This window comes from Rissa tridactyla, chromosome 3 (genome assembly GCF_028500815.1).
Source record: "Rissa tridactyla isolate bRisTri1 chromosome 3, bRisTri1.patW.cur.20221130, whole genome shotgun sequence".
In the NCBI taxonomy this organism is placed as follows: domain Eukaryota; kingdom Metazoa; phylum Chordata; class Aves; order Charadriiformes; family Laridae; genus Rissa; species Rissa tridactyla.
The window spans coordinates 110400633-110424314 of NC_071468.1; the positions used below are offsets into that span (position 1 = coordinate 110400633).

The window sequence follows — 23682 nt, forward strand, 5'->3', positions numbered from 1 at the left end:
TCCATAGCTTTGCTGAAAGCCCGGAGAGAGCTTTTGATTGCTTGGAGCTAATGCGGTAGTTTTCAGGACTCCTTAAAGAGGCTGATTTTTGGAGGATTTTTGTTGGTGAGCAGTCAGAGTTTAGGGTTTTGCATTGGGAGATCTAGCACCACCCTTCAAACTACAGTTGCTTTGGCATATCCTGGTGCTTGTAGCTAAATCGCAGCTTATAGACTCTGTGGCTGTCCTAAATATTGTGTTTCTTCAAAGGACAAGATCCTCATAGAAATACCTCAACACTAATGATCCTCCTTCCCACAGCTTCTCTCATAACTGGTCTTTGGTACATGTAAAAAAAGAAAACACTGCAAATTTCCACTTGCCTCCAGACAAGGCTGGGGCTGGCTGGCTTCCAGCCTTCTCTGGCTGAAGGCTGAGTTGTACTCCTCGTCCCTTCCTTCTGTGAATAAAAGCAGGGATTAATCACTTGGCACTTAAAGCAGACGCGCATGCAAATCTTTGTTTGTTATTGAAGGAGTTTTATTGAGAGCTTATGCCCTTGCTGTACAGGGTAGAGTTTCCTGCACATAGCAGGTTATAGCACAGGACATGTGATATTTGGGATGTCTGCCTTTCTCACTGGAGTTTCTAGTTTGGAATTTCTGCCGAGTCCTGTTTTCCTCCTTCCTCCCGTTTCTTGGGGTTTTTTTTGGTTTTTGTATGAGAACAATTTCCAGCCTTTTTAATGATCCATTTTTACTCCTTTGCCCCCAAGAGGTTGGCGAGGAGTTGCAGTTTTGGCTGCTTTGTGTGATTGAGGACTCCAGATGGGTATCGCCTCTTCCTTTCACTCATGCATCCTTCTTTCTAACAGCTGACTACAAGGAGAGCTTCAACACCATCAGTAACATTGAGGAGATTGCGTACAATGCCATATCCTTCACTTGGGACATCAACGAGGAAGCAAAGGTATGTGACCATGATTATATTTCCTGTCCTTTTAGCAGATTCGGGGACTGGGGGAGGGGAAGGGTGTGTGGCCTACCTGGTGATTAGCATGTAACAAGTTTGTTTACGCTCTTATATTAGGCAAAACCTTCTGGCTATTTCTTAATAGGGTTTGAATGTGCAACTGAGGAGAGCTTTGCAACTGCTTTAAGGTTCTTGGCAGAACTGTCTACCTGACAGACAAGTACTGACAAAAGGAAGCGCCAAGCGTTTCCAGAGCAGATGAAGTGGTACGGGAAGTGTGATGGAGCATAGCTAGGCTTGGCAGGGAGCACAGTATCTTGGAGGATCCCCGCAGGAGGCGAGGGGCAGCTTCTGAGGAAGATAAGGCTGTGGCAATGGGCTTGGCTTTAGCAGAAGAGAGAGTAGCTGCTGCCCTTGAGCTCCAAAGCATGTGTTGCTGAAACCTCAGATCCCAGCACCCAGTGACCTATTTCAAGTTAGAGCAGCCTCCTGGTGAACTCCGGTTTGATTTTTTTTTTTTTCAGAACTGTGGTCACTAGGGTAGGCGTGTAAGTCCAGGCAGCTTCCCTAGCTAGTAGCTAACTGCAACTGTTTGAAGCCACTCCAGTTTTTGAAAAAAGCCTATGCATCTTCTGGGTGCCAGGAGAGCGGAGGTCAGAGAGCGGAGTCGCCTCTGTTCCAGAGGCATTTGCTGGAGTTTGTGGTTTGTTGCTGGAGTCAAGGTGCAGGAGTGTTCTTTGGAGAGCTTCATTACTTCCTGGGTTTTTGTTAAAAATTGGGAACAGTTTCCTTCGGTTTTTGGAGGCTGGCTCTTCTCTTGCTAGGACATCCTATGCTAGTCACTAACATCATGGAGAAAACTACTGGTGACTGCAGAGTGCTGTCTAGAGAGAGCCCCAGCTTGGGGGACATAGGAGCTCTCAGCAGAGAATGCAAAGGTCCTTTTCTGGAGCTGCGTGTGCCACTATGCTCTGCAGGAGGCACAAGGGATGGTGTCACTGCACAGACCTCACTGTTAGCATGAGCTTTGCTCTGTGCAGCACAAAAGCTTTGGAGAAAAGAGAGTGGGAGGGGTTGTGTGGGGGCTGCTGTTGAGTTTCGGCTCTGTGGGAGAAGTCTGGGATGGTTGGCAGGCAGCAGCGAGGAGCTATGTGTGCTGCTGATGGGAGAAAGTTCTGCCTCGCAGCACGTGTCACATTATCTTTGAGGCTGGTGTTGGGTGCCAGGCTTCCCTGTTCACCAGACTTGGTTTCAGTTGGGTTGAGAGGGGTGGCAGGGAGGAGACTAAAAGGCTGATGTGATCTTTTTGAAGCATGAAGCAGTTTGCTATATGAACAAATAGATGAAACTTCAGAAGGGCTGTCAAAAGGAGTCAGTAAGTATTCCCAAAATGGTACCCTGCTGCTATAGCCAGTCTAACATGTTTCTGTTCAAGGAACCCTCGTAATCTGTGTCTGAGATGCACTTGAGGGTTTAGGATTTGCACGCAGGGATGGATCATGCAGACAGAGCAATGATTTCAGGTCCCCAAGGAGTTGGAAGCACGTTGCAGCTCTGCAGCTGCCTCTCGGCTGGCTGAGCCATCCTACAGCAGTAGGGATGTGCTGCTAACCCAGGAGCAGGGCTTAGAGCTGGTGCTGCCCATAGCTACCCCAAGGAAAGCCATCCTTTCCCACCAGGTGACAGAGCCCAGCCCTGTGAATCAGGTTGTTACTGCCCAAGTGCTTTACAGACCCCAGAATGAGTTGTTTCAGTCCTTAGTGAAATTGCCAATAGCAGCTTGAAAAGGTCTAAGGACCCTCAAAGCGGTATTTCAGCTCAGAGCTCAGATGAGGTGGTGCAGGCAGATGTGACCTAGAGTGGTTTTGCAGCTACATAGGCAAATTTAGCTCCAGATTCACAGTCTTAGTGTGCGAGATCCATATACTTGAGTATTGATTTGTATGAAGCTGCAGAGGACTGTTGATACCAAGAGTGCAAGCTTTAGTTCCTGGGATCAGAATCATACAAAGATAAAAATATTCTGGACTTCAGTGTTCAAATAGTTGGCATTTTTAGCAAGTGTTCTGTGTGTTTAAGCATCTGTTTAACTGTATTTTTTTTTTTTAAACCTGAGTTGATGCGTTTTGTCAATGATCAGATTTCTTGCCAGTAGAGCTGCAGTTCTTTCTCAACTCCTGTGATCCTATCAGGAGATGCCTGAGCCAATTTCAACAATTTTTATTGCGTGGTTCATTTACCTTGCATGCTCTCTCTTTTACATTTTCCTTTTTTTTTTTTTCCTTGCATGCTCTCTCTCTTTCATTCCCTCCCCCCCTTTTTTTTCCCCCCCTTCCTTCCCCCAGTAATAGTCTTGAAGTACATGAAGAGAGCAGGCAATGGAGAGAGATGAGTTTCTGATGCTACAGAAAATCCTCCACAGTAATAAATAGTGTCTTACATTTAATAACAGCAGCAGTGTTGCACAGATGATATGTTTAACCAGCTAGCAAGCCTCGATTATTAGAAACTTACTTCCTGAGCCTTGGGGTTACCTGGACCAGGGCCGAATGATTCTTCTGGGGTTGCTGCTTCTTCCATTTCCCTCTTGCTCCCAGTTTGCTGTGGGAGTGATTTGGTCCTGTGCAGCAGTGTCAAACAGGAGGTGATGAGGCTCTGCATCTGGGGTTTCTGATGTAATTACTCATATAGGCAGCCAGGACTCTGTGTGTGTGTGTGTCATGTTTAAGGGAGAAATAGTGTGTTATCACAAGAACCTGGCAGCTCTGGGACCAGGTTCATGCCCTTCTTGTGCTAGCCCTCATTGTGGGGCTGTACAGGAATATCGGATCTCTGCTGTGCAGGAGGGTTGCCAACTGCCTGAGAGTGTGCTTTGCCAGTTCCCTTGGAGCACTTCAAGGTTTTTGTACAATACAGCTTTCTGGTGAAGGAACACTGTTTTCGGGTGATAAGAGTCGTATGCTCACTCTGTAGCAAGGAAAACATGTGGATTTTGCAGCTGTGGAGTTTTGGGGGATGGAAAGGATATTTGAGATGCCCTCAGCAACCAGCATTTCCCAGTTGCATTGTGCTGGGAGAGCTGAGGGCAACTCCAGGGCTTTAGACGCTGGACACAGCAGGCAAGTCTGGCTCTGCACGACTGAAGTTGTCACACATCTGGCTGCGTTGGTGTGCTGTTTGTGAGCCCATCTGTGTAGAAACCAAGAGTATTTCATGCATGACAGACACTTCCCACTCTGGGACAAGTCAATGTCCATGGGTTTCAGAGCAAATGCTGTGTGCTTCTTTCTAGCAGCTCCTCTCTGCCCTCTTCTGTTGCTTTGGGACATCACAGGAGCTGCTAGAAGTGGCCACTCTATGGAAGAGTGGTGGGTTAAGTGTTCTTCAAGTGTGTTCAAGCTGAAAACAGAGCCAGGATCCAAAGACTCCTTGCTCTGAGACAATGAAGGGAGCCGAGGGTGGGGAGGAAAAGATAGACTGCCCCAAAGTGGTGCTCCTGAGACTGGAAGGAGAGCAAGGACAGGGTAGAAAGATTGACAAAGAGACACTGCGGAGTGGGGAGGTGGTGATTCTGGTGGGCTTCCAGGTGTGTCTGCGTTAGAGGTGAGGTCTGGCCACACCACGTTACACGTCAGGGGCGGGGAAGAACTGAATGAGGAGGCAATCATGCTTTGTGAGCAGAAAGAGGGAGATGGTGAACTGGGAAATTAGTTAATAAACTGGTGAGTTGTTGAATTGGATATTTAGGAAAGCCAGTGCACTGAGTCAGGAGCCATCCTGGTTGGGTGGAAGTGTGGTCTGATGAGTCTGACAAAGATGTGTAGCTGATACTCGCTTGCATGCAACAGGTAATGCTGGAGTTACCCTGAGGCCTGTGGAGACTTCAAACAGTTTCCCACCCTGTCCTGCATGTCTGTTGTGTTGGGCAGACAGTCAAGGTGGGGTTCTTCTCCTGTGAACAGCTTTTAGATGTCTGAACACAAGCTCGTGATCTTTCGCTTCTATGACTTCATTAGGGACGGGATGTCTAGAGCTGGGATGGAGCTTTGTCTGGAGGTGCCTGCCCCTCCTCATTGACTGAGTGGGCTTGGCCATCTTTAAAATCAGGGGATTTTGAAGATAGGGAAGAGAGGAATCTGGTCCTTGCAGCCCTTTTTATGTGTTTGACCTCCATATGTCAACTGGGAGAAGCATTTGTAGGTTCAGGTAATGAATTTTTGAGGTTGGGAACCATCTCTTCCCAGGTCTGTTCGGCATGCCCAGTGCTCCTTCTCTTGGTTGATACCCAATAGAAGTCTTTTAATGAAAACTGCCACTATGTGCATGGTCAAATGCACTTTTCTTTTGAGTGTTTTCTGCTAGGCTGTTCATAATGTTGGCCACTGTACTGTTACCTCTTGTGTTACCCGTTAGGCTGTGAAGCAAATTCTCTATCCCTTAACTCTGGCCTGGGGACATGGCCTGCTCTCAGGTCAGTGGCAGTTGAACAATCTGGACAGATCGGTTTCCCCAGGGTTAACTGGCTTTGCTGGATCCTGCTTTGCTCAAATCCCGTCTGAGCTCCTGCCTGGTGGAACAGGAGGGTTGGGGCCTCATGTCTGAACAGGGCGAGTTGTTGTCTGCACGGTGATTGCGAGACCCTCTTTGCCCCGCTTTTGCAGTCCTAACAGTGCAAGAACACTGCTGTTGCGCTGGGGCACCCCTTCCATGCTTGCCAATGGGTCCCTTCTGAAATGTAGTGTTGCTTCCAGCAGCTCCCGGAGAAGGGCCCCTGTGGAGGTCTTCTGTCTGGCTTGCTTTAGGCTGGATGGTGGGACCGTAGCCAAAAATGACGTCACTGCACATTAAGGGCTCTATTGTCCTCCCACTCCTTCCCTCCAAAAAAATAATAATAAAAAAAAAAAGGCATTGTAAGCCAGATGCTGAGTGTGAAAGGAGCCTTTCTACTAAAAAGGGGTACATAGCAAGGGCGTAACAGGGGGATTTAGAGCTGGAGAATATTATGGTAGAGCTTTTTGCTTTTTCCACCAAAGGAAAGGTGCTGTGGTATCTCTTAAGTGACACACTCAATGACAGAGCAATTAATGCTGCTGCTTTATTTTTATTTTTTTGGGGTCCAAGAAAAGTGGAACGGTCCTGTACTAAAGTAATTTGAGGCTAATTTGGGTTGACCTTTTGAAATAGCAGATTGGACAATGAGGGTGGTCTGGCAGATCCTCGTGTGTGTTGACTGCAGTTCTTGGGCAGGATTCTTTGTTCAGATGAGCTCAATTTTTGGAGAGGGTGGATCTCTTGCTACAACTTGAAGTAAGGCTGGGGTGTACACCACTGATTTATTTTAAGAGTTTATTCTAGCATAATCCTCACTTGGTCTTCACTGTAGGAAGAACTTCAACTTTTCTGATTGATGAATATTGCATGCATTTATATGGATGCCATTGTAATGAAACAGCAGTCATATGCCTCATTAAAAAAGGTGTTGCCACCTTCAGCAGCATTGAGGAGGTACAGGTTTGGCTAGTTGGAAATGAAACTATGAAATGTGATGAGTCAAACATACTTAAAGGAAAGAGATTGGTTTGAAGCCAAGGCTGCAGACCACAAATACTTTGAGGCACAAGTACACACAGCCTTTGGAGCAGTGACATAGGAAAGTCATAGCAAGTATTGCTTACCTGCCTCTTAATACACACCTCTCCCTGCTCTGTCCTGGGTTTTCTTAAAAACAAACATATGTTACCTTTGATTTTCAAGTGTTGCACATTAGAAGCAGGTTTTCAACTCAACAGTGTTTCTTCAGAACTCGGTGTCCCAAACTCCACCACCTGTCTGGTCTTACAACCAACTGTGGAGCTCCCAATGTGTGTCCTTAAGCTGGAAAAAAAATCTTCCAGATGTTATCTCTTCTATCTATCTATAGAGAAAACTGGGAGGTGACTTCTTTTTCCTTTTCTCTATTCCTGTAGTACCTGGTGGCAAAACTTCCTTTTCAGCCATTTTTGTGTCTTTGTAGATGAAATTCTTTCAGTTTTGTGTTGCTATTTTTTTGTTTGTTTTGGGGTTTTTTGTTGAGGTTATTTGGTGGGTGGATTGTGGGTTTTTTTCCGTTTGTGTAGGGATTTTTGGTTTTGGTGGTGATGTGGGTTTTGTGCTTTTTGTTTGTTGTTTTTTTTTTTTTTTCTTTAACATGCTGCAATTTTTTTTGCCAAACTGCTGCTTTTCATTTCTTTCCAACCAACCCAACAAAAGCTGATGCTTGGCCCCGCACCTTTATCTTATCAGAGCGTGGGGTGGGAGGAAGTATCAGTGGGACTGGGAACCTCTATCCCCAGGTTTCCCACGTGTTGAGAGCGGAGATGTTTCTGTATTTCCTTGCCTCAGAACAGGTTGGAATAACAATCGGCATTGCTCTTTGAGCAGGAATATGTATTTTCCTTTCATTACCATTCATTTTCGTTTTGTTGATGGAGTGAACTTGCTAGGAGGATGTTCTCTCATCCGGGGTTGGGTCATATTTCCCACTTGGCATTCCTTGGCATGGTGTGGGACCCGCGATGTGTTTTGTGTCAGTCACCCAAATTGGGCTTCGTAGGTTTTGAATGCAAACTAACTTCCCCGGGCTGCGAGGAGGATGGTGCTGGGTCTGGCTGAGCAGAGCTGGAGTGGATGCGGCCCTATCGCACATCTGCCAGACAAACCTTATTTGGAGTGTCCGATCCCGAAGGCAGGAGGCGGCTGGGGAGCCCACAGGTGCATGAATTGCCCAATTTTTTTTTTTTAAATCTCTCTTTCCTGGCATGCCTCCTGCTGATGCAAAACCTGTGGTGCATGTGGGAGGTGAAGAAACGAATGTGAGAGCAGTAAGATTATCCACCTCTCAGGTGATCTGTACCAAAGTGTGGTGTGGTTTTGTTTTTTTGTTGGTTTCCCCACCCCCGCCCTCCTTCTTTTAAAGACAGAAGAGGCTTCCCAGCACTGTTTTCTTAGGACGTGCCTTCACGGATGTGTGCAGGCAGACCTGTGCTTGCCCTGCCCGTGCTCCAAGCTGCCTGGCCATGACCCGGTGCCAATCCTGGAAGCCACGTTAGCTACGTTAGCACTTTGCGGTGCCCAGGCTGACAGCTCTGACTCTCGAAGGGCTTGGGGCTGCGCTGGTGTAACTGATAAGGCTTTTGGGCTGCTGGTGATTTGAATCCAGCCAGCTCACAGCACGGATGAAGTATGTTAAGGCCTATATTGTGCACATGCATGTGGATAAGTCTTTAGAAAAGACCCTTTATTTTTCCCTTTTATGTTTATATTTGTCCAAGCCTTTGGAGAAACCACATGCATTCAGCCATCATCAACATTTAAATAACAACCTTTGAGCTTCCGGGTAATTTTTCTTTAGCGGAGGGCTGATAAATGAGTTGTTTGTGGAATTTGGGCCTGGGACTGCTCCTTCAGCTAGCCAGCAAAGAGTGCTGTGACCACACGGCTGCATAACCCTGAGTTGCGCATGCAGCTGCCAGAGACCAACCAACCTGGTGGCCGCTGGACATTGCGTTGACATTCCCAGAATTCCTGCCGGCAGCCAGGGTGAGGAGCGGCTCTGTCCTGGCGTTGGTAATAGTTGTGTAGCTTCCTGCTCCCTACTGTTGGATGGTGCATGTCTTGGTCCTCTGAGGGAGAAGAGGAGGAGGTTAGTTCGAGTCTTCTAGTCCATATCCAAGTCCTTTTATTTAGGTCTGATGGATCCTTTACCTTATTTGTTCCTCTGTTTTTTAATCTGCTGTGGTAGCCTCAAAGGCTTCTGTTCAGATCAGTTCAGTGAAGGGCTATAGAAATCCTTGTCCTGCAAAAAGTGAAAATAACTTGTAGATCAAGTCAGCTGTGCAGTGACTGCAGCCTTCCCTGGCCAGAGACCACAGGAATGGCCTTGCTGCTCTGCGGGAAGTGAGAGACAGGATGCGTCCCGTGAGTCCCAAGGGCTGCGTGTGGCCTCAGGCTGGTCTGCAAGTAGGATGCGCAGTGATCAGTCCACAGGTGAGACACTGCCTTTGTGTTGGGGAAATGGTCCCAGGACACACCGGAATCCCTTTGCCTACTGTATCTTGGGCAGAACATTGAAATTATTTAGTCAAGGTCAAGAAAAACAGTATCCAAGTGCATTCCCTGGAAGGAATCTCATCGCAGTTTAACCTGTCCCTGGTTGTCGTGTTGTAGGCTGCAAACTCTGTATTGTGTCCAAACACAGTAATCCATAATCAAAAGCATCCTGACAATTTAAAGTTGAATATAACATTAAAATGAGAGGCTTTTGCCTGCTAGTGCTAGAATAGAGCTAAAGTTTTATCTGAATTCTCAATGGAGAAAGAAATACCTAATGGACTTGGATTATTGAGTGAAGTCTTCATCCTTTGGGTACAAAAATAGAATGGAGCATAAGTAGGAGGAAGTGAATTCAATTTACCCGACTTCTGTTGAAATGAAAGCCACGTGGAGCAAGGGCTGGAATAGTCCCAAGTCTGTCTGTGTAGGGTCTTACCCAGAAGGACGTACAAGGCTTTGCACGACGGGGGGATCTGTTACGTGGCTGTTGCAGTCTTGCCCACACCTGTGTGTGCGCTGGGGACTGTCCAGAGTTTACAGTGTGCTAATACCCATCTGTGTTGTTTGCCTATGGCAATACAGACGTTGCCGTGTACCTACATATTGTTCCTTTTCAACTTTGCTTTGCAGTGAGTCAGAAGAGGCTGTACAAGGTGACATTTCATCTAAAGCTGCTGCATATGTAGCCTTTGGACTAATCAAAAATTGCTGGTGCTTTTTGTGTGACAAAAGAGCATGGTGTCCAAGATAAACCAAGGAGAGGAGATCTGGGTATGCAAGCCTTCATTTAAAAAAGGCATCTTTCATCTCGCTGACAGTGAGGTTCCTGCAGCGCTTTGATTGCGCTTTAATTATGCCTGTTTTTCCTGGTTTGTTTGAAAGGCAGATCTTGTGTGGAAGGTGCTGTGTGGAAAGAACTTGGCTGTCTCTGCTGCCCTTCCTTGAGGGCACACAGCAGAGCTGCCGGATTAATTTTTTTTTTTTTCCTGCATTATTAAAATGGAAGATTGTTTCTCGTAGATTTGAACATAGGTGCACGGTGTGTTTCTCCTGAGTTAGGCGAGGAGTGGTCAGGTGGTTGAAACAGACTGGGAAGTCATGAGGTCTGGTTTCTTCCCACACTGACTTCCAGCGGGATCCTGGAGGAGGTGCTTTAATCCTTCTGCCTTCGGTCTTTCGTTGTGTGTGGCTGGGCTGCTGCTCCTCTGCCACAAAGGCTGCAGGAAACCCAGCCTGGTGTTGGGTGGAGGAGGGTTTGTAGTGTGTTGGAGTGTTGGCCAACAGGTGGGGGCGGGGGGCGGTTAACAGCTCGTACCAGCTCACAGGTTTCATGCTGTTTGGTGTTTTGTCTTTAAACCTCACCATTGTGAAGCCATTTGTCTCGATGAGAATCTCAACTTTGATTAATAATAATAATAATTTAAAAAGCCTGAAAAAATCAACAAAAAAGAATGGGAAAATAAAGCCAGGCTTTGATTGGAGAGAAAAGCCTGGAAATGTGATTCAAATATAGACTTAAGGCTTAACTGCCGAGCAAGCAAAATTACTTGAGAACAGGTTTCTAATCCTTTTAGAAATCTCAGTTTTAAAGAAAATCTGCGTAACTTTTGAGGGCTTGACTCATGTTTGTAAGTGCTTGGGCTTGACAGTACTCTATTTTTAAGTGCTGTCTTTATGTTGAATCTTGGGAGGTGAAATGAAAATGTTTTTTTTAAAAGTAACAACAAATCTTAATATAGCTGAGAATGCGGAACTGCCCTTAGAAAAATAGGTTGGACACATGAAAAGGAATCCTGCTCAGCAGGCTGAAGACGCAGAACAACTTCTGCGGTTACGTTTTTCTTTCTTCTGGCAATTTTGGGGTGGGGATGTAGCTGGCGCAGTCACTTGGCCTTACGTTTCAAACGCAAGTCAAGTCTTCCTGAACGAAAAAGCACCTGGCTTGAAACTGTTTTAGCCCAAACTGGAAAAGCTGTTCGCTAAAACTCTGTCTTTGTAGAACTTGAGGCAACCTGAAGTTGCTCAAAAATAGGAGTTACAGGGTGGGTAGAGAGGAGTAGATGATCCCTTTGAACTGAAATGGCTTTGTACGAACAGGAGAAGACAGGCTGGCGCTCTGTTGCCTCAGAGAGGTGATTAGGTTTTAGTTGCCATCTCCTGCCCGGAGTCCCAAAGACTTAAATGGCATGAAAATGAAGTCAGCTGCTTAAAGTCAAAGCTAATCAAATGAGGAGACTCTAAAGTAGGAGGATAATCTTTGTCATCTGACAGGCAATCCCAAATTCCCATGGGATACCCATGCAGCTCTGCTGCTGTAGCACGTGTAGTTGTGCTGAGACCAATGCTTCTTTCTACCTTCAAGACAGTGTGCCGCATGGGCTTTGCGTGGCTGGTAAGCCACGAAAACTGAAAACATAGACCTGAATTATCCAGTAAAAAAGCGACACTGCTTGCGAGGGAACTGGTGGCGGATGCTGCACATGGAGTCCACTGGTGTCCCGTGGTGTGAAACTCAAATGAGGGATTTCGCAGAAATTTTGAGGCTGTGGTGGACCTGCTGACATGGCTGCTCGGGCATGTTTTCTTGTAGAACGCAGTCATTTCTTCATACAGACGTGAGAGTTGCGTGTGAATATTCAGTATGGGTAAATAAATTTAAAATTAAAATTTAAAATGTAAAAATATGCAAACACCAGAGCTGAGGCTCTTGTTAAAAAAAAAAAAAAAAAAAACCAAAACCCTGCTCAGGGAACACAATTATTCAGGCTGTGCATCCATCTGATTACCTAGCTGCGAAGTGGATGAAAGCAGCTCTTCAAACTCCTTGAAGCTTTCCCCCGGGGTGTGCCAGCGCCACAAGCAAAATGCCCTTGTAAAGCTGAAGGCAGCAAAAAGGGAAGCGGGGTGGATAAAAGCAAGCAAAGCTTAGTCTGGGGAAGATTGAAAAGAGCTTGTTTTAAAATAATTTTCCTGGCTGCCATTTGGGATGTGTTTAACGCTTTCAAAAGAAGTCGTCTTGGAACAACGCAAGTTTGGGATGCTGAGGGACTGGTTGGAAGGTGAGCGGGCACTGAGCGTTGGCTCCTTCGGCGCTGATGTCCCTCTGTGTCATCCTGGCTTGGGCCACCAGAGTGCAAGCAGCGCAGGTCGGGTGGCTGGCGATGGGGCTCTGCTGGCATGCCACGCGGGCGTGAGTTAGATGTTGTCTCGCACGTCTCAATGTCCCTTTGCACAAGAGGGACTCGAGGGGGGGCATTGCCAGCTCTGTGAGATGGTGTGTGTGCACAAGGGAAGGGATGGTGTGCCAGCAGCTGTCTCCGCGCCCTGGGATAACCGGTGCTCACAGGGGCTGCAAGGAGTTGCATGTGAATCTTGAACATTCAGACAAGTTATTACGAGAGATGATGCTTATCTATGCTATTCTTTTTTTTTTCCTCCCAGGCTTTTCATACTACTGTGTTATATATGGGAAAGAAAAAGAGCTTATATCCCTAGTCTGGTGAAAGTTATTACATTTCCATTTCCCTTCTTTTGTTAAAACTAGTAAAAGGTGTTGCTGAACCTGTGCAAAGAAGCCCGTGATAAACATTTTGCAAAACCGCAAATCCAACCCAAACCCATAAGCTTCTCAAAACCTACCTCGAGACTTTGCAACACCGGGATGGCTCCGGGAGGTGGCACTAACTGACTGCGGAGCCTGTCAAACGGGTGCTTCGTGGTAGTAGCAGAATAAGTGAGCAGTCAGGTGGTGGGACAGTATTCCTGCAAGATCTCTGCCAAGATGCTCAGGCTTCCAGGGCTTTGATTATTTTTAATTTCTTTTTAAGCAGTGGGTTCCCAGCCTCTGTTCTTGACACGGAGAGGAGAGGAGCCGTTGCAGGTCTTGGTAGCTCATAAATTCCTGGTAATTAATCACTACAGCTTCTTCTGAGACATACCGGTAATGAGGATTGTGTCTGCAGAAAGGCTTGGCACAAAGCAAGTGCACGTTCTGGATACAAAGTGCTCTGGTCTATCTGTTCATATCCACACAAGGATATTTCTTCCTTCTGTTAAGCAGCATTTAGCTTGTTCTCTGGTTGTGGGTTGTTGTTGGGGTAGGTTGTGTGTTGTTTTTTGTTTTTTTTAAGGCAATTATGAAAATTAAATTAGATATGTTGAAAATCTCTCTTAATTTGTTTTCCCCATAATTCAATTTTTTAATTAGAGTAATGAAAATATTACTCTTTCCCTTTTGATCTGAACGCTAGCAGGGTATTGTAGGTCTTACTGGGGAATATTCACAATGGTGTTCATCTTTTAAAGTGTAAAGTGCAGAAACTCTTTCACTGAAATAACGGTATTATTCCTGTGTTTAAAGATAACATGTTGTCTAGTATTTTTTTAAAAGCTTTTAATATCACTAAAAAAAGTACCCAACCAAAAAACCAAAACCAAACCAAAAAAACCTCCACGTAGTTTCAAGCATAAGCTGTGCTCATAGCAGCTTACGTAAAACTCATGAAAAGCTTTGTTTTAACTTGCCCAAAGTAACGTAAATTTTTTGAAGCATGGTTGTATTCTTACCAAGGTGGTAAAACACTGGGCAGTGAGACTTGGGTGTAGGAGGATTACTGTTACAGAAAGTTTGAGATCTTGAAAAAGATGGGTGGAGTCTTCATAAAGTTTGAGAGTTTGTTGAAATTCACTCTGGACAAAGCGGCTTTGTCCCTTGTAACGGCTTATATAAAGGATTAAGAACGTAGTACTGCTTGTTGTGGATTTTGCCTGATCTCTCAGAAGACAGAAGGTCCTACTTGTAGTGCTGAGGACCAGCATTTAGATCTCTGCACTTGCCAAATAGTCCCTTGCTCAGCGGCCAGCCAGGAGTCTGTGTGTCACTGCTGATGGGTGCTGCTTTCCTCTTCTACAGGTTTTCATTTCTGTGAACTGCCTCAGCACGGATTTCTCCTCTCAGAAGGGAGTTAAAGGCCTGCCCCTGAATCTTCAGATCGACACCTACAGCTACAATAACAGGAGTAACAAACCTGTCCACAGAGCCTACTGCCAGATTAAAGTCTTCTGCGACAAGGTAAGGTTGAGTCAATGTGCCAGTGACCCTTTGGAAAAGGCTATTCCACAGCTTAGCAGCTTTTTTTTTTTCTAATTCTGGCACTTGCTATTTTGGCCCATTGAAAATTCCCATCTGCATTCAGCCTTTGCAAGGAAAGAATTTCAGCCCCTTCTGCTTGGCTCATAGATGTTATGATGACCTCAGATAAATTTGCTGCTCTAAAATTGCTGGAGTGCTGAGAAGTGTTCCTGAGCATTGACTTTGGAGAAAGGTCAGTCAGTGGCAGGAGACTGGCTGTCAGTACTCCAGGCACTGGAAAGTCCCGCAGAGTGCCATCGGGAGGAGAAATCATTGCAATTGATTGGAGCAAGTGAAGGCTTGTCTTTTTGCCCAAGTTATGTCTTGTTGGTCCTTCTAAATTTCTTCTAGTGTTCTTACTGCATTTGTTATTAAAAAACAAACCAACAAAAAACCAACTGGTGACGTGCATGTCTTGAGAACAGAAGATGTTGCTGTTTTCATTGTGCTGCTGTGAGATACAGCAGTATAACTAAGCCCATTTACAAGCTGGATGGGTGCTGTAATTTGACTGCTCTGCCTAACACGTTTAGCACACAGAATGAACACCCTTCCCAAAGCCACTGTTCACCTGAAGCTGTGAAAGAAACATAGCAGGAGCTGAGCTGAAAGCACTTGTAAAAGCCTCACCGAGTTCGCAAAGAAGGGACATTTCCCAGTCTTTGTAATCTGTTCCTGCCTGACCAGTCTTTTGAAGGACCAGAGCAAGTAATGTGCAGTGTTGCTGTTTGACTGGGATGAATGCCGCCTGGACTTCCCCAGTCTTCCTTTTGATCGCTGTGAACCACACTGACTTCCTATTTTGCTGGCATCCCGCTTGATTAGGGCCTCTCGTTTTTTGCATCCAGACTCCATCTTCATAGCACAGACTCTTTGCAAGTCATATCTCGAATATCTCTCTGTGCAGCTGCAGGTCTGAGATGGGCTTGTGGCCGTCACTCTCGAGTTCTGTGCTAGGTTTGCACTGGTTACATGCTCTGTGGTCTTGCCTTGTTGTCATCCCTCAGGACACTGCTGCAAATATTAATCTGCATTGCTCTACTTACCTCCCAAAATATACGGAGCCCTCTGCAGTCTGCCTCTGCTGTAGCATCCCATTGACCCATCCTGCCGTGTTTTATTGTCCCATCTATATACTTTAAATAGGCCTCTGCTTCCTTGCATGGTTGGGAGAAGCTGCCTGTAGCAGCTGCCAGTGTAAAGCTACTTAGTCATCTTCCTTCAAGTGCCTCCTGAGAAGGCTTCCGTTGTGATGATTTCTGCAAAGAATTTACCATGGAGTTAAAGAATGCTCTCCAGAGCTATCTGAAAGGCTTGCCAGTGAGCCTAAAAGGCTTGCGTCTTTTGGGCTTTCGTCAGTCTTTTTTTTTTTTTTTCCCTTCTTTTTTTCTCTTTTCCTTTTCTCCTCTAAAATGAGATTGAAGCAAGTGTGTCATCTACAACTCTTCCATTATCTGGGACTCTTGTGTGTTATGAGCCTGTACTCACTGGTATTGTAGAGAATATAGACTTGCTGTGGGGAAGGGGGGGAATCTTCTACTCATAAGATGACCAGTCAGTTACCGATACTGCGCTAAAATTACTGACAGGCTTGTGCTACTGCTAATAAGACAAATCGGTCAATAAAAGGGTAGATGTGTGATCCCAGAGGGGAAGGGACACTCTGTCATTCGTTTAGTGGCCAGCCCTGCCTAAACCACAACAACATAGCTTAAAGGAAACCATTTGAGTCTATACCATAAATCTCAGTAAAGCTATTAGTACAGTCATGCCAATGTATCTTTTCTTTTCCTTTGGTATTTTGACCTTTCCTCCTGCTTTATTCCTCCAGATACTTTGCAGATTGGCCCTGAATTAAAAGGGGAGGGAGGGAAGGAGAAAAGATTACTTTTCAGTATTTAATCTGACTGTTGCTCGTTCTGTGAACAGGCAGCCAGTGTGAGGCTGGTGCCTGATGATTCTGTAATTTGCATTTGTAGAAACGGTGTTGAAGTTTGCTGCCTTTCAGATCAGGCCGGGTCTGGTAATGAGAGCTGGGGATGGAGGCCAACAAGCTGAATACCGTTTATCACCACATTGATTCAAACTGTGTACTCAATCGCTTGTTTGAGGTGCCAGGCAAGTGCTCCTGTGAGCAGACCCATGTCCTTACATCTGCAGGTACCGATTTGTAGACCCCAGCGCTGGCCACCTTCTCCAGGCTCCTGTAAGAGCATTGGCATTTCAGAAGGAGCACCCATCTTCTGCCCTGCTTTGAATCTTGGGTAATCAATCAGCTGGTCTTGAATGTTTAGAGGACCATCGTTGCTATAGTATCCACACGTATTGCGGTCCTTAATGTGTTTGTCCTCAGGTGGCCACTCTTACCTGTAGAAGCACTGTTGTCCATGTTTTCTTTGTGGAGGGCCAAGTCTATCCTGTGGAGGTCTGTTGGAGAAAAAAAAAAAAAAAGCCCAGCACAAAATGATGATGCTGTGGCCGCCTAACAGGGACAGCTCTGTGTAGGTCCCCTCTATTCCTTTTGTCTGTTAAGGCTGTGCTTCCATTGCTTGCCTGAACTGACTTTGAACCCAGACGCTGGCATGGCAGGCAGTCTTCTGCTGTCTCTCTTTTTTTTTTTTTTTTTTTTTTTTGGGGTGTGTGCATACAAATTGGTAGATATCCTACAGAAGGTCAAACAGTTTAGTTAACACTTGCACGGGAAAGGAGTGAAGGAGGAGGATTCCCACGCTTGGTGTGGAAGGGAAAGCTGCTGATAACTTGTTTCTAGTTTTTGAGATCAAGTTTCTTCATGTGTTTGTGTCTTCCCTTTTGTTCTCTCTCAGTGGAAAGGGGGTCCACAGGTGCCCAGGATGTTTGGTTTTCCTCTAGAGCTATGTGGTTTCAAGACCTGAGTAAAGCTGTGTGGGCGTAATGGTGACATCCTGTGGCATGTTACAGCACAAGCTTCGTTCATGCTTGGCCCAGCATTATTTGGGCTGTGTGGGGGTGACCTGTCCCAGTGGAAGACAACCTTCTGTGCTGTAAGTTGTGCCTCAGCTAGGCATCCACACAGGGAAGATTAAATGCAGGATTTAACAGGCTATAGCTAGTGTTGCCCTCTGGGACCTGCTGTTACTCTTGTTGTGATAGGCAGTGCTGTGGGAAGGTTTTTATAGGATGGTAGGAATAAGCGAGTGAGATCCTGTTGGAAGGAGAGAGAGATGGGGCGAGGCAGCTTTGATGTGGATGGGCAGCAACATGGAGACTGTTCCTTCTTTTGCGTAATCACAGAATACAGGTGGGAAGGCACCTTTAAAGGTCGCCTACTCCAATGCCCCTGCTGCGGGCAGGGACATCTTCCGCTAAACAGGCTGCTGGCCATGAACATTTCCAGGGATGGGGCAGCCACAGCCTCTCTGGGGAACCTGTTCAAGTGTCTCACCACCCTCATTGTAAAAAAAAAAAAAAAAAAAAAAAAAAAAAAAAAAAAAAAAAATTACTCCTTCCTTGCATCCAATCTAAACCTACACTGTTTCATTTTAAAACTGTTGCCCCTCGTCCTGTCACTACAGGCCCTGGTAAAATGCTACTCTTCATCTTTCTAATAAGCCCCCTTTGTATACTGGAAGGCTGCAATAAGGTTTCCCCGGAGCCTTCTCTTCTCCAGGCTGAACAGCCCCAACTCTCTCAGCCTGTCCTCACAGGAGAGGTGCTCCAGCCCTCTGACTGTTTTCGTGGCCCTCCTCTGGACCTGCTCCAACAGGTCTATGTCTTTCCTGTGCTGAGAGTTCCAGAGCTGGATGCAGTACTCCAGGTGGGGTCTCACCAGAGCGGAGTAGAGGGGGAGAATCGCCTCCCTCAACCTGCTGGCCACGCTTCTTTTGATGTAACCCAGGACACAATTGGCTTTCTGGGCTGCAAGCACATACTGCCAGCTCGTGTCCAATTTTTTGTCCACCAGTATCCCCTGATGGCTTGGCTGCTAGGGCCACAGGGCGGAGGAAGAGCTTGAATGGTTTGTGGGCTGTGTGCCAGAGCTGCACCCAGTGTGAGAGGGCGTGCAGAGCAGAGAGGGGCGGGGGAGCAGCTCTCCGGCTTTGGAGCACGTCTGACTGACAGCCCACGTGTGGAAGCGGGGAATCCTGTGATGCCATGAGGGCTCCGGATCCCAACGTGCCATGACTTGATGTTGCATCCTCTCCCTGCATCTCTGTTGCTTTATCAAATACATCACATTTCTCTGCAGAGTGAAGGGATGGCAGCTCTCCTCAAAAATGCCGCTTTCCTTTCTCAGCCCAAGAGTCCCTTACACAACTGGAGACTTTGAAGGAAAGAAAAACAACAAAAAAACCAGAACAACCCTGCAGCCTTTAGTACACAAGCAAGAGTGTGAAATCTTGCTTTTCAGACTGCAGGCTGTTCTCTAGGTGATAAAGTTGGAGAAACCTCTTTCTTACAAGCTTATTTATTCCATAACAGCAGAACACAGGATTGCTAATGTTTTTTCTTCAAAAGTATCTGAGCGTGGCTGTTGCTGAGCTCCACTGGCAAGGCAGAAAAACCTGTTATCAAGACACAACTTTCTCTTTTTATGTGGAATTTGACATGTGTTTACCTGGGCCCCGGTAGCCTGGAACAAGTTGACTTTCAAGCAGAACTCTGGCTGTAGGTATGGGAGGGCAGAGTTTTTCTCAAACTGTGTGCTCTTGATGGATTAGCACATTCTCCACAAGGAAGCAGGTGCTGTTCTGTAGCACAGTGTTTGAGTAGCAGAACTTTATTATTTTCATGTGAAAGGTAAAACGCAGGGCTGGAACCAAAGCTGATCTTTTCTGCTGTCAAGCTGAGGTGTTGTGACTATTCTGGTAAGGGAAGTTGCAGAGAGGTGCGGGTCCAGCTGTGCTGAGGTTTAGGTGGGATGTCTTCACTGTAGTGGGCTGTATTGCCTTTATGAGGCCAAACGAAGCTGGCAGTGTCTGTGTCTTCATTAGTATTTTTTTTGCCTCTTTCGCAGCAGCTGCCTGAAACTGCTTGTGTCCCTGCTGTTAGGTGGAAGAAAAGGTGATATATGTTAACGCACATCAAATATTTAGGCTAATTTTCCTTTTTATTCCTAGTGCAAACGTGCCTGCTGCTACCTAGCAGGCGTAGGCATCCTGTCACCTATAGAGTATTGATTTACTGGGAGGTTAGCAGGGCTGTTGCCTTAGGCACCATTTCCCACCCCATCGCCAAGTGTTTTTTGTCATCTTGTTCACCGTAACTAATCTAGTCTTCCTCCAGCACTGTCCAAGGATGTGGGTGTGTTTTGGCAGCATTGTAGGGGTGGGAATGAGAAATAATGGCTTCCTGTGGCTGGAACTGTTACCTCTTGCCTAGCTTTGCAGGAGGGTGTTGGGAGACAGGTAGAACTTGTGTTATACCAGTTTGGGCAGTGATCTGGTGGTAGCATCAGGATTGAGTGTTGGGGATCTATTGTGGGCTTATCACCGTATGCAACTGGCAATGCGACATCCCTACCTTAACCCACAGTCATGTTGGGAGGGCTGGGCAGAGCTAGAGGAATGAACGTGATTCCAATACAAACCACCTTCCTTCCTCCTCTCTCTCTGTCATAGCTGCTTGCACCTTGCAGAAAACGTAGTTCTCTCCCTACTACTGCTTGGTTTGGAGGGCTGGGAACCATGGCAAGGACCTGGTTAGGTATTCGTGGATTCCCCCATAGCCTGGCCCCAAAAAAAAGAGTAGTAGTAATGTCTACCTTACAATTATGCCTGTCTTCAACTTGAGATCAGTGCAGGCTGGTATAACTGCTGCCGGTTCCATGTGCAATGTGCAGGAGGGTATCTTGCACTTGGTGATCCAAGTGTGGCTTGATTATTTATTTTTTTTTTTTAACACATCAGGATTTAATGATGATGTAGTGAACTTTTAAACTCGGGGAACTTGCAAGTTTTTATTGTTTTGAACACTTCAGGTTTATTTTATCTCACGTTTCATACAGTTGTTAAAGCTGTGGGTGTCTTTTGTCATCATATCCCCATCTGACTTGAAGGAAGAGCAAGTGTTTGCATCTTTGATATGGTTATTGGATTTCATTAGGTGACAGGACTTGAAAGTAAACACTGGGCAGATCTCCAAGTTGTCACGCTCTGGCAAACCTGCAGTTTGGGTACCGTGGAGCTGATCTCCACAAACACAGCTCTGGAAGAATCGGTGTTCCTGCCTCTGCATCTAGAAAAACCCAAAAAACTAAAACCAACCCTCTCTCTCTCTCCCCTCTCCCCTTAATCTCTTGTCTGGCAGGGAGCAGAGAGGAAAATCAGGGATGAAGAGCGAAAGCAAAGCAAAAGAAAAGGCAAGTGCAGTGACCCCAGCTCTCAGTTGAATGCCTGTAAGTAGAAATTATTCCGTCGGTATTTTAAATATTAGATCTGATTTTGGTTACAAATAACTTGTGCAGTAGAACTCTAAATCAATTTTTATCCCCTATGGAGTAGTGTTTGTTTTAAGCAGTTGCTTATGGAACCATTAATTGTGTTTTGCAACACACTGAGTCAGTTAGGATTTCACGTCTACCTAGTTCTTCCTGTCCAAGGCAGGATCCTGTTATGTTTTAAATCGTGTGAGTTCTTTAGCAGTTGAAAGGGTGAGTGTGTGACTTTTAGGCACTGCTGGAGACCCTGTGGCAATGGGTGGCAGCAGGTACTGGAGCTGTTCCAAAGTGTTTCCAGGTTGATCCTAAACTTAGGCTTTAACTTACATTAAAAACACGTTCGTAACTGTGCAGCAAGGTGGTGGCAGCCTTGGGACTGAGCCTCCCACCTCCCAGCCTTATGCTTACTCTTCTAGAGCAAAGTGGTCCTTAGTAAATAATTTAAATAGAAGATGTGAAGGCCTCAGCACTCGTAGTATGTAAAGACTGTGGAGCTTCTTCTGGCTGAGCATCTTTCCTTTAACCGCTGCGGATGACTGCAACAGATCCTGTGTTTGGATGACTAGTTATTCACCTGCTTAGAGGAAAATGTATCTCCCCGCTCTTCCTTTGCACGGGGCAGGTGCGTGCTCTCCCTGGCTCTGCTCAGTGTGCTTGTCAGAGCCGTGCTTTTAAGAGTCCAACCGGTTCAACAAGCATGCACCTCATGGCTTGCTGGGCAGGATTTTCCTGACGCAGCAGGTACAGGCTGCTGGAGCAGCTTCAGAAGATGATTATTAGGGAACCCGTTTGCTCAAGGACAGTTGCAGAAAGGGCTGGATTTTTGGGCTTTTTCCCAAAGTATGTGGTGTGAAAGGTAGGCTTATGGCCCACAGTTAGCATTTCACAAAGGTAGTAGCCCCAACGGCTCCCAGAAGATTACCGCATGCAGCCCTCTGTAATGACTGGAAAGTGCAAACAGTTTCAATACAGATTTCCAGGATCTTATGATGTTACAAAAGCCGCTTTCCAGTGTGAACTTCCTAGGCTTGGGCTTAGCCTGATGTGACCTCTGCTTTCCTGGAAAGTACAATCCATTGCTGTTTTGCTCTTGTGTGGGAAGTTTTTGATTGCTTTAAGCCATAAGCTATTATACCCACCTCCACGATCACAAATGCCATGTGTGCATGGACTCATCAACAGCAGAGATAGTTTGTGACTTCTAGACAGTTATTTTCTAAAGGGATTGAGCAATCTTTAAAAAAAAAAAAAAAAGTTTTGCAAGGGAACAAAAAAAGTATCTTTTCCACTGGGGATATGAGAAATGTTTTACTTGCAGTTGGTTTGACACAAAAATGAAATGTTTCTGCTTGTTAAAATGAATGGAAATCTTCAGCTGGGGTCAGTTTGATATGAATGTGTCTGAAGTGCATTTTAAGGGACCTCCTGCCTCACTCTCTCCCAAATGGGTCTTTGTGGGTGAAGTCTGTGCACTTGGTGGCTTGTGTCACGTCAGCTGGTGCATTGTGAGAACCAAAATACTCTGTAGGAAATGATGCTGGTCCTGGAGGGGGATGAACTGGGGTCTGGCAGCTTGAGGTGACCAGGATGAACAAAAATGTAAAATTTGAAAGTGTGGAATAGGAATGTAACTCCAAATGTCACATCTTGCACTAAAAACAGTATTTGTACCACCTCTGAAGTGTGATAGTGCTTCTGTGGTGCTGTCTTTGAGAGGCTCCCAACTGGAACCATGTAGGTTGTCTCTTTGTCTTCTTTCTGCCTTTATGGTATGGGAAATCCAGCAACCTTTTGAGGGAACGGATAGGGAAAAGAGGGTCTCGAACTAGGTTTTGCCCTCTGTTTGGATGGTTTGCTTGGTACATGGAAGACCTGTGTTTCTTTGTTGGGGTGAGTGGCCAGACCATTCTCCAGGCCAGTTTAATATCTGAACAAAGTCAAGCAGCTCTCTTGGAGAGATGGAGCAAGCACCTACTCCTTTGTGGGAAAAAAAGCTGTTTCCTTGGGGTCCAGGCCCTCATCTGAGACATAGACAACCCCACTTTAGACTCCTCTGCCACAGGAGCTTCTCCCTTTGACCCTGCCTGCAGAGTGCCCTCGTTCAACAGCATATATGCCTCTTGCCACAGCCCCGTCGGTGTCTTCATTATTCTCTATTACAATCTGCAGTTTCTGATGTCAAAGTGCCGATGCTTCCCTCACACAAACGTACAGACATCACCGTCTTCAAGCCCTTCATGGATCTAGACACTCAGCCAGTCCTTTTCATTCCTGATGTTCACTTTGCAAATCTTCAGCGTGGGGCTCACGTAAGTAAAGCTCGTGGGTGTGGGGATGAGGAGGGTTATGGGATGTATTTGCAAAAAGCCTAGGATGCTGTGTTTATGTATATACGTATGAAATGCCAGAATATCTGCACAGATTCTGTAAACAAATACAGGCTGAGTCTCACGTGAGCAAGAGACATTGCTCCTAGTCGCATTGGCTGGAGTTAACCGGGGATGTTTTATGAATAAATTATTTGCCTGTGAACTCCCGCTTCCATTAACCTGAAATAATGTTTCCAAAGCACGTCCAGTTGAGAGTTCATTGAGTGAACTGCAGGCTGGTTGTCTCTTGTAAAATCCATTGTGTTCCTGGTGCGCTGCTGTAGACCTCGGGCTCCTCCAGCCTGCTGCTGCAGGGTGAAAAGCCGTTCTGTGGAACTGGCAAGCGTGTCAGCTCTGTGATCCGCTGCCAGAGTGCCCTGCCTTGGCGTTCCTGGAAAGTCCCAGCTGACGGGAAACGGGAAGGGAAAAAATTAGAGTGCAACCAAGTTTCAAAATCTTGAACTTCCCTGTGCTGGGAGTCCTGGCATGCTCTAACAGAATTTAAACCTTACTTTTTAAGAGCACTGCCTAAACTCCTAACAGAGATGGAGAATAAACTCGTATCTGTAAGGCTGACTTTTCCGCGTGTTTTCCTATGAAGGCTCTAGTGCTGAGCTCTCAGAAGACTCTGTGCCACTCCAGATAGAAAGCTAGTTAGCTCTTGTATGTTCCCGCCTCTCTCATTTGAGATCCTTTAATTTCTCTTTATGAAAAGAGGTAAA

General features: G+C 46.0%; 1 protein-coding gene across 1 annotated transcript in view; it reads left to right on the forward strand.

The window, feature by feature from the left end:
- GRHL1 (grainyhead like transcription factor 1) overlaps positions 1-23682 on the forward strand; it is a 40223-nt gene that overhangs the window by 7776 nt on the left and 8765 nt on the right. The window contains exons 7-10 of the mRNA XM_054195909.1: positions 854-948; positions 13955-14113; positions 20462-20549; positions 22761-22900. Of these exons, the coding sequence (XP_054051884.1) occupies positions 854-948; positions 13955-14113; positions 20462-20549; positions 22761-22900 (482 nt within the window). The remainder of the gene's footprint in view (positions 1-853; positions 949-13954; positions 14114-20461; positions 20550-22760; positions 22901-23682) is intronic.